At 37.2% G+C, this 16,558-nt stretch overlaps 1 protein-coding gene across 1 annotated transcript in view; it reads left to right on the top strand.

The window, feature by feature from the left end:
• The window catches only part of LOC127421476 (syndetin-like), a 207,381-nt gene extending 191,373 nt beyond the window's left edge, over window positions 1–16,008 (top strand). Inside the window, exons 27-28 of the mRNA XM_051664540.1 lie at window positions 12,931–13,120; window positions 14,902–16,008. Of these exons, the coding sequence (XP_051520500.1) occupies window positions 12,931–13,120; window positions 14,902–15,021 (310 nt within the window). The 3' untranslated portion in view covers window positions 15,022–16,008. The remainder of the gene's footprint in view (window positions 1–12,930; window positions 13,121–14,901) is intronic.
• Window positions 16,009–16,558: the final 550 nt, after the last annotated feature.

Below are 16,558 nucleotides of genomic sequence, written 5' to 3'. Positions count from 1 at the left end.
GCAGCTGCTGCATGTCACGGACCAAACACAGGTAACTGATATTGGTATAGAAATTTAGCTAACTGGTTAGTTCTCTTCAGAACAGTCTGAAATCACTCCCTATTCCCTATATTGTGCAGCATTCATTATCAAGAGAATTAATTAACGAGTGAGTGTTTTTGTTCACAGCCAATGTCTGCCCACCAATCTTATTTAAGCTGTTCTGTTCGTGGTTAAACTTTTATGGAGAAATACCACATTTTATGGAGATACAAAATACATTTTAATATATCATAATCAGAGAAGGCAACAACATTGAACTTACTTTGGTCAGATGGATGCAAACAGTTTTGAATAATGACACAGAAAGCCAAATGCTGCATAATTTTCAAAGTGTGCATTCTTTCCCTTTCAATCTCACATGCTCAGCACCGTGTCTGTTGCAAGATGGTGTCACAGTTTGTTGAGGCAGGACCCATATGCAGTGGCAAGTTTAAAAGGCTTTATTGAAAAATAAAAACTAAATGCAGAAAAATCTCACAACAGAGACAAAACAGAACTAAAAACTCTATAAATCAAAATAACAATGTAACTGACCAAAGTAACAGACTGGAACCAACCAACTGGAAAGAGACACAAAACCACAAGAGGATCTATATATAAGGAAGGAACTAAGGAGGGTTACGAGGGAAGGCAGGTGAAGCTAATGAAATAATAACAAGGTAACAAGGGGGTGGGGCCTAGATGTGAGACAGGAGAGCACACCCCTAATGATATCTAAATCAGAGGTCTTTAAAAAAGGGTTTGCCATTTATTGCTGATCTCAAAGAAGTGTTAGAATACAGGTAACTGTTTCACCGTTGCTTCCACATTAAAATTGATCATCCCTAAAAATGTAATGTACAAGTATATGACTTTGTAAATAATCATTTGTTTAATGGCTTTGCAACATAAGCATCACAACAAAGTATGGAACTACATTATGCTCAGTGTAACCTTTTTTTTATTCACCAAAGGGTCCTTGGCATGAAAAAGTATGCAGACCGTTTATCTAAATACTTTATTTTTACATAGAGAATTGCTTCTACAGATATGGAAGAAAATGCTTTAAACTTTCTGAAGGCACCTGTAAGTGGCATTAAAAGCATTTGTTTTGTCCTGAAAACCTGACTTGTGTTTAAAAGCAGAATTTTCTTTCTTTTTTTTTTCTCTAAAAATAAATTTACTTTTAAAGCACATATTTGATAACAAAAGGCAAATGCAATTCTTACATCCTTTTAAAGCACATTTATACGTACATGAACAGCAAATCCAAAAGAAGACTTGAGTTTTTCCTGTTCCTCAGTCTTCTGCTTAACTCACAGGGTACTTTTATTACTTGTTTATAGCAGAAGGGAGAGAGCTTTTTGGTGTTTTCAATTACAGCTTGGCTGGCTGGCAGTGGTTGTTTTGAGGGATGTAAACCCTTATCACTGGGAATATGGGGTTATGCAAAATTTCACCTGTGGAATATTTGATTTAAAGAAAGAAGCTGCGAGAACATTTTAGCTGCCTCACCAATCTTGTGTTTGGCACGCAGGGTTGGGAGGGTTACTTTTGAAATGTATTCCACTACAGAATACATGCTGTAAAATGTAATTTGTAACATATTCTGTTAGATTACTCGAGGTCAGTAACGTATTCAAAATACTTTGGATTACTTCTCCAGCACTGGTAGATTTTTTCACTTGTTTTGACTATAAACTGTTCTGCCAGTACAGTAAGACAAAATACACATGTTAAAAATACATTTTCTAAAAAACCGAAATATCTTATGCAGTGTTGTTTCTAAAACAACATTAATCTAATTGATCTTGTTTTAATTTTTAGATATTTTTATAGGAAAACAAAACAAAAATTATTATCAAGAATATGATTTTTGCCCTAATGTCAAAGGTCTTACTAGAAAAAAAGAAATTATGATCCACCGTGAATTTTCTTGATAAAAAAATATGATCGTGCCTGGTAACGTGCATGTAAAATGGCTAGCAAATAGCATTTTAGCTTAGCGTAAAGCTGACAATTTACACAAGGTTTATTTCTATTTCTTCTACTCCAAACTTACTTCAAACTTACTTCTCTGTCTGCTCGTATGAATGTAACACATCATAAGAAAGTGTTTCACCGCTTTTCAAATGCACTTTGGATCGCATCATTTATATGTATAAATGTTTTCCATCTGAAAGGACTAAATATTAAATGAAACAAATGACAATAAAGTATAAAAAGTAATCTCTACAGTAATCAAAATACTTTTTGAATGCAACTGTATTCTAAATACCAATGATTTAAATTGTAACTGTAGTGGAATACAGTTACTTATATTTTGTATTTTAAATATGTAATCCCATTACATGTATTCCGTTACTCCCCAACCCTGTTGGCACAGCTCTCATCATTGCATGTATTCCTTGCTATGCCTACTTTCTGAAGTGTACCTATAAATATTGTAGAAATGCATTTGATGTGTGAAGATTCATCAAATGTCCATACAGACTTACTGCCATGCACTGAATGGCTTTTTCTTGTCATACTTCCATGTCCTGTGTCATTCTCAAATAGCTGCATGTATTAATCCATAAGGGTTGTTTGATTTTCTTTATATTTAAAGTATTCTTCTTAATTTTTTCCATGTCTGGCACCATCCCTCTTGCACGCATCTGCTTGCCATTAGGCGAGAGCCGGTTTTTTGATGCTGTAAAAATGAACATCAGAAACATTTGTAGGCATGGTGAGCTCAGAAGGCATGGCTTCTCCAGAGAGCTGTTGTCATCCTCTCTTCCATCACTCTGTCCATACTCCAGTATGTCATCTATAGTGTGTCTTGTCTTGTCAGAGACCTCTTGATGGTTTTCCATCGTATAACTAAAAGCATCACTGTAGTCAGGAAGTCAGAAATATTATCAAAATAAATCATTTTTCTAGCCATTTAAACCAATTCATTGTTCATTTATGTACAGAATCTCATGAAAACATGAAAAAGCAATCACGCACTGTTCAGAGATGGTAAGCAGGCTTTTGTTTAAACAGCTAGTGACAACACAAGATAGAGGGGGACAGCAGCACAGATGGAAATATATTGTCATCCCATATGTTCCTGGAATATCTGAGAAACTCCAGAGAATGTTCAGCAAACACAATGTTTTTTTCAATCCCAAGAACACACTAACACACTTATACACCCTGAAGGCTTCAAGCAGTTTACTCGAGTAGGACATGTTCCTGGATTAATTTCCTTGTTGGTCTTGTAACAACACGCCAATTAACCAGTCAGATTAGAGCTAGATTTAGGGATTGGATGAGGTGTTGGGCAAGGGAAGAGGTCCTCAGGTTCTTAATAGGAGATGAGATGCTATATAATGGATAAACTATAGTGGCAGATTTTGACAAGCTAAAGCATGACACTCAAGCACAATGAATGGATTCCAAAATGATTGACAGTTCTTGTTAAAGAATCAATAACAATATAATTTACTCAATAGTAAAATGTGTTGCTTTTCTTAAGAACATAATTGTCTAGATGTGTAATCACACCTATGATTTTTAATTGAAGCTACAGTTTATGGCTTAATTCTGTAATGTGGGTAGAGGTGGGGTAGGGATGCAGAGAATTTTGGAACCTAAAAAATTGGATCCAGACAAGAAAATAGGTTGATAACCTCTGATTAGCTGAGAATGTTTTAGGGGAAGGGTCTGGCTAGGGTTATGGAATGTTATTCTAGGGCCAACAAAGGATGTTGGTCGAGGAACATGTCTGACTAGACTTAAGGCCCCAACACACTAACAGCGAAGTGTATCTTCATTCTTCGCTCAGAGATAAAAAAAATAATAAAAAAATGTAAACAGCTGAGCAACAACATAATGTTTGCAAACATTCTGACACCCGCCACGCTTCAGGGAGAGACGTTTAGAGGTACATTTAAATATGAGGACGCACAAGACTACATGTAAATAATCAACTAATATGATATTAAAATATGTTATCAATGACTTCATCCTCAGTAAAAGATGCTGTATTAAAGGAATAGTTCACCCAAAAATGAAAATTATTTTTCTTCTGCAGGACACAAATGAAGATTTTTAGAAGAATATTTCAGCTCTGTAGGTCCATACAATGCAAGTGAATGGGTGCCAAAATTTTGAAACTCCAAAAATCACATAAAGGCAGTATAAATGTAATACATTTGACTACAGTGGTGGAATCCACATTTTCTGAAGCAATATGAAAGGTGTGGGTGAGAAACAGATGAATATTTAAGTAAATCTTTGAAGTCATTCTTCTTCCTGCCCAGTAGGTGGCATATGCATGAAGAATGTGAATCACCAAAAACACAAGAAGAAGAATGTGAAAGTTAAATTGGAGGCTGACTGAGCAGGGAGGTGAATTTATAGTAAAATTGAACTTAAATATTGATCTGTTTCTCACCCACACCTATTGCTTCTGAAGACATTGATTTAACCACTGGAGTCATATGGATTACTTTTATGCTGACTTGTGTGATTTTTGGAGCATCAAAATTTTGGCACCTATTCACTTGCATTGTATGAACCAAAAGAGCTGAGAAATTCTTCTAAAAAATCTTCATTTGTGTTCTGCAGAAGAAAGTAAGTCACACACATCTGGGATGGCATAAGGGTGAGTAAATGATGAGAGAATTTTCATTTTTGGGTGAACTATTCCTTTAACACCTTGATGATTTAAAGTAATATATATGCAGTAGATAATGTGGAATTTGTAATGTTTACTTTTGCATTCATGGTGCTAAAACGCTATATGCTGCCACGTAATATACACAGTTACACTCTGTTATTCTAGTTTATAATGACACTTATACTACTGCAAAGATGGGTGTACAAAAGACTGTTAATGGGCAGAATACAGACCAAAAAATTATGATAGGCAGATCCTACTTTGCGCAGATTTGTGAATGGCTTTCGGCTGCAGGTGGGACATAAATGAAGCAGCATATCAAACAGTGAATGGCAGCAGATTTGGTTCCTTTAGGTTCCTATCTATTGCATGTCATGCTCTTGGAAAATATCTCTACCCAAACGATCATACAGATGTAGGTAAATTTGTACCAGCTCGCTAAGATGTTTTCATGTTGACTGATCTTAACTGACTAAATGGTAATTTGCCTCTCGGCCTCAAAGTAGGTGGAGCTCCAGGACACACCTACCAATAACGTGGATCAATGGCAGTAAGAAGGTGTTTAGCAGCCAGTAAGAAGTTTTCCTAAAAGTTCTCTTTGGTGAGCTGTTACGAACCACCAAAACAAACTCAAAAACACCTTCATTTTGGACAGATTTTGTTCTAAATGACATCACACCTGTTCATTCTTCGATTTGTTGGAAGTGTGCTGGGGCCTTAAATCACATTGTGCCACCCTGAATACCCATCACCGAAACAAAAGCAGTAAACTCAGAACTAGGACGGCCAAGACAAATAATCGCTTTATAGGGGCATGGCCTAGTATAGATTGGCAAACACCTGGAAGGATTCAGCTATAAACCTGCATCGAAAGGTCAAGGGCCACTTGTTTCAATGTGTGCATCTTAGATAGAGAGGGCAGGTTGTTTGAAAGAGGTGTAAAAGAGACTGTATACGTCTTGCTAGAGCTGTCAGTCTGGAAAATGAGCTAGCTATTCTGCTTGTCTGTTATTTTTGTTTCCACTGGTGTGGAGTGAGCAGAGATAAGTGAATATTTTTAGTTCATTCAACACAGGATTATGGGATTGATTGACAGAAGAACAAGCAGTAAGAGTGTCTAGAAGTTGGGAAATGATAAACTTTATATAAATGAGAGGGAAAAACATCTAGTGGCAGCCAGTTGCCGTTAGTTGAAGGAAGTGATATTGGTTATAAGTACTTTAAAATCTGCAGACAGTGCTGGAGTTTCTGATGGAGTCAGTGCTTAAATCACATTGTTACACATTACAATATTTTATTTTTATTTCAAATACATTTTGCACACTTTCATTCTTGCTAGGCTTTGGCACTTTTTTTAAAGTGTATTAAATCGACCCTACAGTATACAGTATGTATGCTTTGGGTCATAAGAAAAAAGTTATAGTTTCTTCTGAACTGTAATTATGCATATATAATGACTTTATTGAAAGCAACCCTGCCATACTAAAGACAACCACACTGCTATACATTTTACAGACACCTCCAAAATTGGCAGGTTTTGAGAAATATTAAGCACATTTCTTTGTACTGTTGTAATGCCATTCTAACTGCTTTTATTGCTTGGCCCATTTTGCTCCGAACTGCACAGCAATTGCAATGTACAACATCAGGGAGGTAAAGTAACTCTTAGTGATCATGATGATTCACATCGTTAGACAGCTGCCACAGCATTTAGTGAGATGCATGAGGCTGTTCAGTGCTGAGTAAATTCCCACCATCCTGTTGCTGATGAAGCCGACAGATAGATAAAGAGAGAATGAAACACCAAATACTGTTGTGAACAAATGAACTCTACCTGATGTCTGTCTCTATCTATAGACCAGGGGTCAGCAACCTTTTTGACATGGAGTGCCATTTTTTATTTTCCTGGTCAATGGCTGTGTCGACGCCTAATTTTTGCAAAACCCTAAGATTATGATACATTCATGATCCTGCATGGGAATTTTCACAGAGCATCTTGTGAAAATGCTTTAATGAAAGAAAACCTGTCCTTTTGCACAAAATGAGTTAGTTCATTTCACAAATTTGCTTATTTGATTACTGATCATGAAATTGTGTGGAATTTTAAATATTTCGTATATTATGTCATACATTTTTCAAAATCACGCAGAGGGCTAATCACTAGCACGCAAGAAACAGCAAGAGAGGAGCAGTCTATTTTATTTATATGAAGATTTTCGCACCTGCATTCCAATCTACATCTTGATGTAATCCTTCCTCACGATCACGCAGCGTGTTTTCATGAGCTGAATGGGAGGCTAAACACTATTAAAGTGTGACTAGATTCGCGCTGCACGTGTAAGCCATTCGCACATCACAAGCTGTCTATTTAGCCTTTTTCGGTGAATTGCAACTGCAAAATCCTAAAACTTTATTTCCAGGTTACATTTATATTTTGAATAGACTCAGATTTTTGAATCCTACGATGTGGGTTTATGTTTTCTCTTTTAATTGTTTAATGTAATTTTGAATGCGACCATGGTTTAAGGAGGGTGTACCTGTATGCTGGGTTGGAAATCTCAAGGATTACTAGTGGTGTTTTCCTTAAAACATCACGTGTTGCTCTGAAGGCAAGAAGAAACAAATGAAACACGGAATGTAGGCTGTCAGCCTGACTGAAGCAAAGCAGGCGCGTTTACTCACGCGATAAACTGAAAGTGAAACGCTGCCAGCTTGTGATGCGCAAATGGCTTGCACGCGCTGCACGAGTCTGTTGGGTATACTGCAGTCTCGTCTCACTTTAACTTTTTGTTTAGCCTCCCATTCAGCTCATGAAATCATACTGCGTGATCATAAGGAAGGATTACATCAAGATGTAGATTGGAATACAAGTGCAGAATTTCATATAAATGAAATAGTCTACTCCTCTCTCGCCGTTGCTGTCATGCTAGTGATTACCCCTCTGTGTGCCAGTGCTGGCATGCATGCCATAGGTTGCTGACCGCTGCTATAGACCTATTGTCATCAGGATGTGTGTTCACACGGCATTGCAGTTCCAGACATTCTGTCTGTTTGGAAGCTTTAAAGAACTTTACAACCAGGAGAACTTTATGTTTTTCGTCCATCTGAAATGTCAATTTTAGCCACTCTTTCAGTGAGTAGACTCCACCAGAGCAGTGCTGTTACTTTCCAATTCATCAACACCCATCAAGCAGAACGTGACAGGGAGGAAGGCATGAGGCAGGGAAAGAGAGAAAAATGTGAGCAAACTGAGCAAGGCTGCGTGTTTGGCTTGGATGCAGTTACACCGTAAATCGGCAGTTGTGATGGATGCTCAGGCCCATGTCTGTAACTGATCCCCACAAGCTGTACAAATGAAACGATGGCAAACTGTACAAATAAAGTGACCATTGTGCTTTACCTAAAAAAACTCTCAGCATTTGGTGTCTCTTACCAGTCAAAGATGGACTGTCTTTTGGCTTGAAGCCTCATATCCCAGTCTGTCTCTTTCAGTATTATTTGAGCTGAAATCCAAATATACATTTGGAGAATATATGCTTATTTATCATGTAATGTTGAGTGACAAGCACATCCCTTTGTGTTTTCACTAACTCCTAATTTTCCCCTATATTTTGGAATTTTAACATTTCTTACATTATCTATCTGTCTGTCTGTCTGTAAATGTTTCTGTCTGTTTATAAATTTTTCTGTCTGTCTGTCCATCTGTCCATCTCTTTCTGTCTGTCTGTCCATCTGTCCATCTCTTTTTCTGTCCATCAGTCTGCCTGTCTGTCTCTGTCCATGTGTCTATCTCTGTTTGTCCATCTGTCTGTCTATGTCTGTCTGTCTGTCTCTCTATTTCTATCTGTCCGTCTCTTTTTCTGTCTGTCGGTCTCTTTTTCTGTCTGTCTGTCTGTCCGTCTGTCTGTCTGTCTTTCTGTCCACCTGTCCAGGTTTTAAAATGAATGTGGTGGTATTGCAACCATATGTAATTTTCTCTTCTCCCACCACTACAGAACAGGACCCGGAAGATTTGAAAGATTCAGAAATTTGTCAAGAAACTCCTGAAATAAAAAGGGTACCGGAGGTGGTTGGCCTACTGGGGGATCAAGGGGGAGAAAATATGATGACTGGGGACTTAAAGGACAATTGTCGTAAGCCCAAACCCCATCCTGAATCTCCCCCAAAACCCCTAAGTGATCCATTTCCCTCCAATAGGACTGTTAAGCTAAGACAATCATCTGTAACCTGCTATCCAAATTCAAATAGGAAAATAAATGATTGGAATCTGGAGATTAACAAACTAATTGTGTTTACTGGGGATTCCAACTTATCTCGGATCCCTTATTTTTCCGACCCTTTAGTTCAGATTGATAGCTTTCCGGGAGCCACGTTTTATCATATGACTGGGGTTCTGAAAAAAATGACACCTCATGATAATGTACAGAGGGTGGTTCTCTCCTTGGGCTTAAATAAGCACCTTGTCTGAGGGAACAAGAACCGGTAACATCGATCAAGCAATTGCAGCAATTGTTGAATGTAGCTTCGGGTATTTTCTCCAATGCATAGTTGTTTGTGCATAGTATCAATTTCTCTGATCAGTAACAACTCTTTAACAGATATTAATGCTCTTTAGTACTGTTCCAGGTGATCCTGTACATTGGTCAAAGGGAAATGCGTAGGGGGGAGAAGAGTGAATTTACTACCCCACGAGCTGGAAGTATTTTAAATTTGTCAAAGTGTTTTATTCTTTCTGGAGACCAAGAACAAAGTTTGGAGAGGGGTCTTACATTTGTCCCTACGCCCAAAATGGTTGGCTATACGGAACTTATACCAATAGCAAACAAAACTTTTAGATCATTTTGGTTTTAATAATGAATTTTCCTCAGTTCCTTTTATTGAAAAATCTATGTGGGAACCACCAGAAAAAAATGTGTCTCCTTTTATTAAGAAAATTATTCAAAGAGATAAAAATTTAATTTTTTCAATAATCAAGATTCTATGGATAACTTAACAATGAAACGACGCAGGGCCTTAAAGTTTTTAAGATCAAACCGGAATGTTGTTATAAAACCAGCGGATAAAGGTTCAGCCATAGAATTATGGATAGTAGCCAATATCTTTCAGAAGCGAATCGTCAATTAAGTAATGTAAAACATTATATGCCTCTTTCAAATTCAATACAAGAAGAGACCCAAAAACGCATAAGACAAGTAAATTAAATGTACTTTATGAGAAAAAAAAATTATTAATAAAAAACAATTAAGGTACCTTATAGGCCCAGATAATCCACGTGCACATCAGTTTTATCTCTTACCAAAAATACATAAGGGGGGGCCTGGGTAGCTCAGCAAGTAAAGACGCTGACTACCACACCTGGAGTCACAAGTTCAAATCCAGGGCATGCTAAGTGACTCCAGTCAGGCTTCCTAAGCAACCAATTGGCACAGTTGCTAGGGTGGGTGGAGTCACGTTGGGTTAACCTCCTCGTGGTCACTATAATGTGGTTCTCGCGCTCGGTGGGGCATGTGGTGAGTTGTGTGTGGACACCGCAGGGAGTAGCATGAAGCCTCCACACACACTAGGTCTCTGCGGTAATGCGCACAACAAGCCACGTGATAAGATGTGCGGATTGACGTCTCAGACGTGGAGACAACTGAGATTCGTCCTCTGCCACCCAGATTGAGGCGAGTCACAACGCCACCACGAGGACCTAGAGCGCATTGGGAATTGGGCATGCCAAATTGAGGAGAAAAAGGGAGAAAAAAAAAAAACATACATAAGGATTCAACAACATGGACGGTTCCCTTTGAAGTTCCATGCGGTCAACCCATAGTATCGGACTGTGGCTCGGAGTCATGTCGGGTGGCAGAATATATTTATTATTTTTTAAATCCTCTATCACAGATGCATCCCAGTTACATGAAGGATACATATCTTGTGCAGAGACTTAGAAATATTGTAGTAACTGAAAATACGTTTTTGTTTTCTTTTGATATTGATAGCCTCTATACAAATATTGATACAGCCTTGGAACTCAAGGCAGTAAAGAATATATTTTTGAGATATCCGTATCCAAGAAGATGTGATGAGATCATTCTATCACTGCTGGAAATGGGTCTAACTAGAAATGATTTTGTGTTTAATTCTAAACACTATTTACAAATACATGGCACAGCTATGGGAAAGAAATTTGCCCAAGCTTATGCGAATATTTACATGGCAGACTGGGAGCAAACTGTCTTTCAGAAATGCCCTGTTTTACCTGTCATGTGTTGTAGATATATGGGCTTTGGACTCATTCAGAGGGGGAGTTTTATACATTTAAAGACATTTTTAATACACATCATCCAGTATCACTATCAAGTACAACCTCCAAAAAGAAAGATTGGAATTTTTAGACACCCTGGTTTTTTTTTTTTAAAGGTGGGGTTGAGAGAATAAAAGGTTTGGGTACAAAGGTGTTTTTTAAGTCTACTGACACACATGCACTTTTGCGCAAAAAGAGTTTTCACCCTAAACAGACGTTTAAGGGGATTATTAAATCTCACTTGATCCGATTTCATAGAATTTGCTCCCAACCAGAAGATGTTGAAGAGGCAACACTGGTACTTTTTAAAGCCCTCAGACCTAGAGGTTATAGAAAGAGATTTCAGAGGGGTATTAAAGTGGACGTTTGTGGGAAGTTTAATGTAGACAGAAATTATATGAATGTCCCAAAGGTTATGAATAAGGGTATATCTTTGATTCCATTGATTAGTTTATTTTCACCAATGGCTTGGAAATTGAATTCTGCTGTGAAGACCCATTTTCAGCAGTCACAGGACATACACGACGTTTTAAGGTAATGGCAGCATTTAGAAGAAATAGAAATTTAAAAGATATGTTAGTGCATGCTCAATTTATACAACATTCTGCTTATAAACCTAAGTTTCTATCTTGGCATCTTCATTTTAAATCTAGATATTTAGTTTAAAAAAAAAACAATCCTACTTGGGGAGTCCCATTTTACAAACTTTTACATTGCAAAGTTGCAATGTGATTTATGTTATAGAGTGTACAAAGTGTGGGAAATTATATATAGGTGAAACAAAACATACCCTAGCAGTTCGTTTAACAACATTTATATCAGGTGGGTCACCAGGAGCCAGACAAAATATTATATTCTCATTTTAGAGAACATTCAGTTGCAAACCTTAAGATTTCAGGCCTAGAAAGTAATCGACCGTGGTTAACCTAACAGCGAAAGTAGAAGGTGGTGTACTGGATAAAACAATTAAGAACAATACAACCAAAAGGTTTAAACCAAAGATATTAATAGAATATATTTCTAGAATGATTTTGGTAAGGCTTCTGGCTAATTTTAACCTTACCCCTTTTTTCTAATATTATCCATTTTTAGTCTGGGATTCCATCCCTGTACCGACTCTATATATCTTTAATAGTCCCTTGCCATAAGAATAATGTTTAGGGACTTTTATTTTGAAAAGGATTTTTTTTTTATATTCCTCCCAGGAATGCTTTAAGCATGTCTTTCACAAAAATGTGTGCCAGAGCAATTCAGATCTTTTAAATGTCTTTTGTTCCCAAACCTGTCTGTCTGTCTGTCTGTCTGTCTGTCTATCTGTCTATCTATCAATCTGTCTGTCTGTCTGTGTCTCTCTTTCTATCTGTCCATCTGTCTGTCTGTATATCTCTGTCTGTCTTTCCATCTGTCTGTCTCTGTATGTCTCTGTCTGTCTGTCTGTCTGTCTACGTCTGTCTGTCCTTTCTATCTCTGTCTGTCCGTCTGTTTGTCTATCTATAGCTGTCTATCTAGCTATCTGTCTGTCTATCTGTGTCATCCATTCATCCATCCATCTATCTGTCTGTCTGTACCATCCGTCTGTCCGTCCATCTGTCTGACTAACTAACTAACTTGTCAGTCTGTCTGTCAGTCTGTCCATCTCTTTATCTGTCTGTCTGTCTGCCCATCTGTCTGTTTGTCTATTTATAGCCATCTATCTGTCTGTCTGTCTGTTAAAGTATTGATGTAGTAATCTTTATATTTGTGTTATTGAAGTCTAGTGGTTAGGGAGCAAGGCCAATAATGTAATCAGAGGTAGGGCACAAGGTAGCCTGTGAACTGGAGAGTTACAACCACCACCGTGCCCTTGAGCAAGACACTTATCCTCAGGTTGCTCTAGGGCACTGTTCACACAATTAATGCACCATAAGGTGTCAACAGATAATGAATGCCCTGTGTCTGTCTGAACCACCCTCACCTCTCTGTTGTCTGCCAGCTACGCTAATGTAAAGAAATGCAGTAATGAAGGACGTGCGCTGATGCAGCTGGACTTCCAGCAGTTCCTGATGAAGCTAGAGAAGCTCACAGACCTCAGACCAATTCCAGATAAGGAGTTTGTGGAGACCTATATCAAGGCATACTACCTAACTGAGAATGACATGGAGCAGTTTATCAAAAACCACAGGGTAAGACCTGGCAACAGGCCAGAAAGTAGGCAGATTGTTAAATTGTTTAAAGATGATGATTCTAAAGGTTGACTGATAATGGATTTTGTAGATAATGATAACTAAGATGGGTAAAAAGATTTTTAAAATTGAATGAAAATATTGGCTAAAGGCCTACATTTGTTATATTAATAACCAGTCAGTAATTATACAGATTAAATAAAATAATGAAATATTTTGTGGTGTATGGATAATTAAGTACACAGTACATGGTAATAGTTCATATTTAAATTGGACATGAATGAAAGATAGGATGACTTGCTGTTCAGTAAATGAATCAGATGATCATTCAGTCATTGCTTTGACTGATTCAGTGAATGATTAAAAACGATAACTTGGGAGAACCAGCTCTTAAGAGTCATTGGTAGAAATACGTTTGACTTTTTTACATTTCATTTGACAGTACTTTACAGTATTTTGCCTTTTAAAGGAATAGTTAGACTAAACTTGAGAATTCTTTCATCAATTACTCACCCTTATGCCATCTCAAACTTGTATGACTTTCTTCTGTGGAACACAAACGAAGATATTTGATGGAGATATGATGTGAATATATACATACAATACAAGTCAATAGGGACCAACACCTCCAAGCTCCAAAATGGAAATAAAGGCAGTATTAAGATAATCCATACGTCTCAAGTGGTTAAATCTATGATGCTCTACCCATGCACATGTACTCTGCACATGCGTCAAGTGCTTCAAATCATGGTTGCGCCTAGGAGACTGCAGATGGTAAGATTTATAGTGAAAAAGGAGTTCTGGTCCGTTATCACTCAAAACCGATCAAATCACTTCAAAAGACTTGGATTAAACCACTCGCATCGCAAGGATTACTTTAATGCTGCCTTTATGTCCTTTTTGGTGCTTGGAAGTGTTGACATGTATTGTATGTATAGTGTTGACATGTATTGTATGTCCCCATTGACATGTATTGTATGTATATTCACATCATATCTCCATCAAAATATCTTTGTTTTTGTTCTGCAAAAGAATGAAAGTAATTTGAGTTTGAGATGGCATAAGGGTGAGTAAAACATTTGAGAATGATCATTTTTGGGTGAACTATTCCTTTAACTTAATACATTCAGTTCAGTCTGTAATCTCACATCTCTGGTAAAATATGATGTCTTTTGCCATGCTGCTAATGTTAGCATACTCAAACTGCAATTCTAAAGTGCGGCGACTAGTAATGACCAAATTAAATAATAAACCACTTACTGTTAACTTTTGAGTAATTGTGTCATGACTGCATGATAATAATGGTAATGATAATGTGTATACATACCTTAGCTACTCTGTCAATGTTGTTACTAATTAGCATCCATCCTAAGTGTCAGACCCTGTGCTGAGAATAGTGTCACAACAATCTCTCACAATGATGTGATTGTTGTTTTGTTTTTTTTACCCTTTAGATGCCCTCTAGAGAAAAGTGTTCATTTTTGCCAATATCAGATAGTTCAGAGAGCTGTTATCAGTCAACCTCTAAATTACATCATTTTAAATATCAGGACAATGGCTGTATTTTAAAACAAAGTGAGCTTCCTGCTGTATGCTCCAAACGTGCTTGGGATGTTAAAAAATGTGGTCTAGGTTGGCACCTCACTAGGTTTTCATTCTTCATTAAGAAAATGTAATGATACCCATTGTTGTTAGCAATTGAATGCATCATACATTATTGCTTTGTGCCAAGGAATTCTCCAATAGATTTATATCAGGAGCTCTGTTTTGTGTTTGGCCAGGAATACTCCATGAAGCAGCTGACTAACCTGGTCAACGTCTGCCTCGGGGCCCATATCAACAAGAAGGCAAGACAGAAACTCCTCGCAGCTATCGATGACATTGACCGGCCAAAAAGATAAAGGCAACTCCAGTCTCAACAGAATCATCATGGAAACCATACCCACCTATAGTATACTGTTACTTGTCCTCAGTCGGTATCCAGTACATACTCAGCTTGTGCTTTATTTTTCAAACATTTAAATGTGTGCAGCTTCTGTTTACATTTCATTACGAATGTAAGCAGGACATGCTGTGAATACATACTGTAATGATGCAGGCCTATGAAGGGTTGTAAACAAAAATGGTAATAAGGGAAGTGTTATCAGTATCGCTTCAATGACAACGAGAATGAAAGATTTCAAACAATTATTTGAACATAGCTGTGGCTAAGCAACCATTTTGTCCATATGCCCTTTTTGCACCGTTTGTAATGATTCGGTAACAAGGGTCCTTTTGAAATGATGACCAAGACATGTACTTCACAGTTTGACACTTTGAGGCTTTGTTCAAGTCTGTTATTTTATTGAAAATGCATGTACATTGCAGAACTTTTCGTGTTTTAACAGGCTGCTGCTGTTCATTTTACGAGTTTTTTCCACTCTGTTACACAAGCACCTCATACTGTACGTTTTACATTGCAACTTATTGTCACTTCTTTAATATTGATTTTATAATTTAAGACGCTTATAGAAATGTGGTTGATCCCAGAGAGAGATTGTTGTATTGTTGTCTTTTTCATAAAAAAAAACTTTTGTTCAGGAATGTGATTACTTGTATGTTAAAAATAATAATATTAAGAGCATAAACTAAAAAGAACTTGACTCCACATTACTTCCCAATAGAAATGGATAAATTCTCCTGTGTATTTGGGACTATTTACTTTAGATGCTGTATGTCTGAAATGTAGAAATGTAATGTATATCGCTAACAGAAGTACTGTATGTTGCTTTCTTTGTGCTGTGCTGTTTTCAGAAATGTAACATTACTAAATGGTGTAATAACATTCAGCTGTACTGCATTGATGTCTGAGTTGCAAATTAAAGACACTAACATTCTTGTCAATTTAATTATGTTTATCATTTTGTCATAAGGCAACATTTTATTTTTGTGGCACTGTTCTCACATTTCTTTTTATACATATTTTTTTTATTTATTTTGCTGGATAAAACTGTATAGTATGTATGCTGAATCCTCATAGGCAATTGCGCAATGGAATAAAAAAAATGAAATGGCTGATCTGAATCCCTGAACATGTCTCTGTTAGAAGTTAGTGTAGAACTAGGCTCTCCCTCTGGACCCTTTCAAAGCACAGTCAGCGGAAGAAAAAAGGGACTTGCTGACAATTATAGACCCAACTTGGAGATATTTAGACCAGCTTTGCTCTTTTTTTCTCTACTTTTGTCACTCTCTTTTTATTTTATTTATTTATTTTATTACACAGCATGATCCACTGTTAATTCTAAATAAATAGCCAACATTTGTAGCCAACACATTTGCACACATTACAAATCCTGAGCCTGAGTTCTTTAACTTTTCTCAATGTCACATTGCCCTTCAGGTATCCTTTTTGTCCATGCGCTTTGTAGTACACTCTAATCCTCTATCGGAAGCAAGGCT

Source organism: Myxocyprinus asiaticus, chromosome 30, assembly GCF_019703515.2.
Source record: "Myxocyprinus asiaticus isolate MX2 ecotype Aquarium Trade chromosome 30, UBuf_Myxa_2, whole genome shotgun sequence".
NCBI classification, from domain to species: Eukaryota; Metazoa; Chordata; class Actinopteri; order Cypriniformes; family Catostomidae; genus Myxocyprinus; species Myxocyprinus asiaticus.
This window is presented reverse-complemented; position numbering and strand designations above follow the sequence as displayed.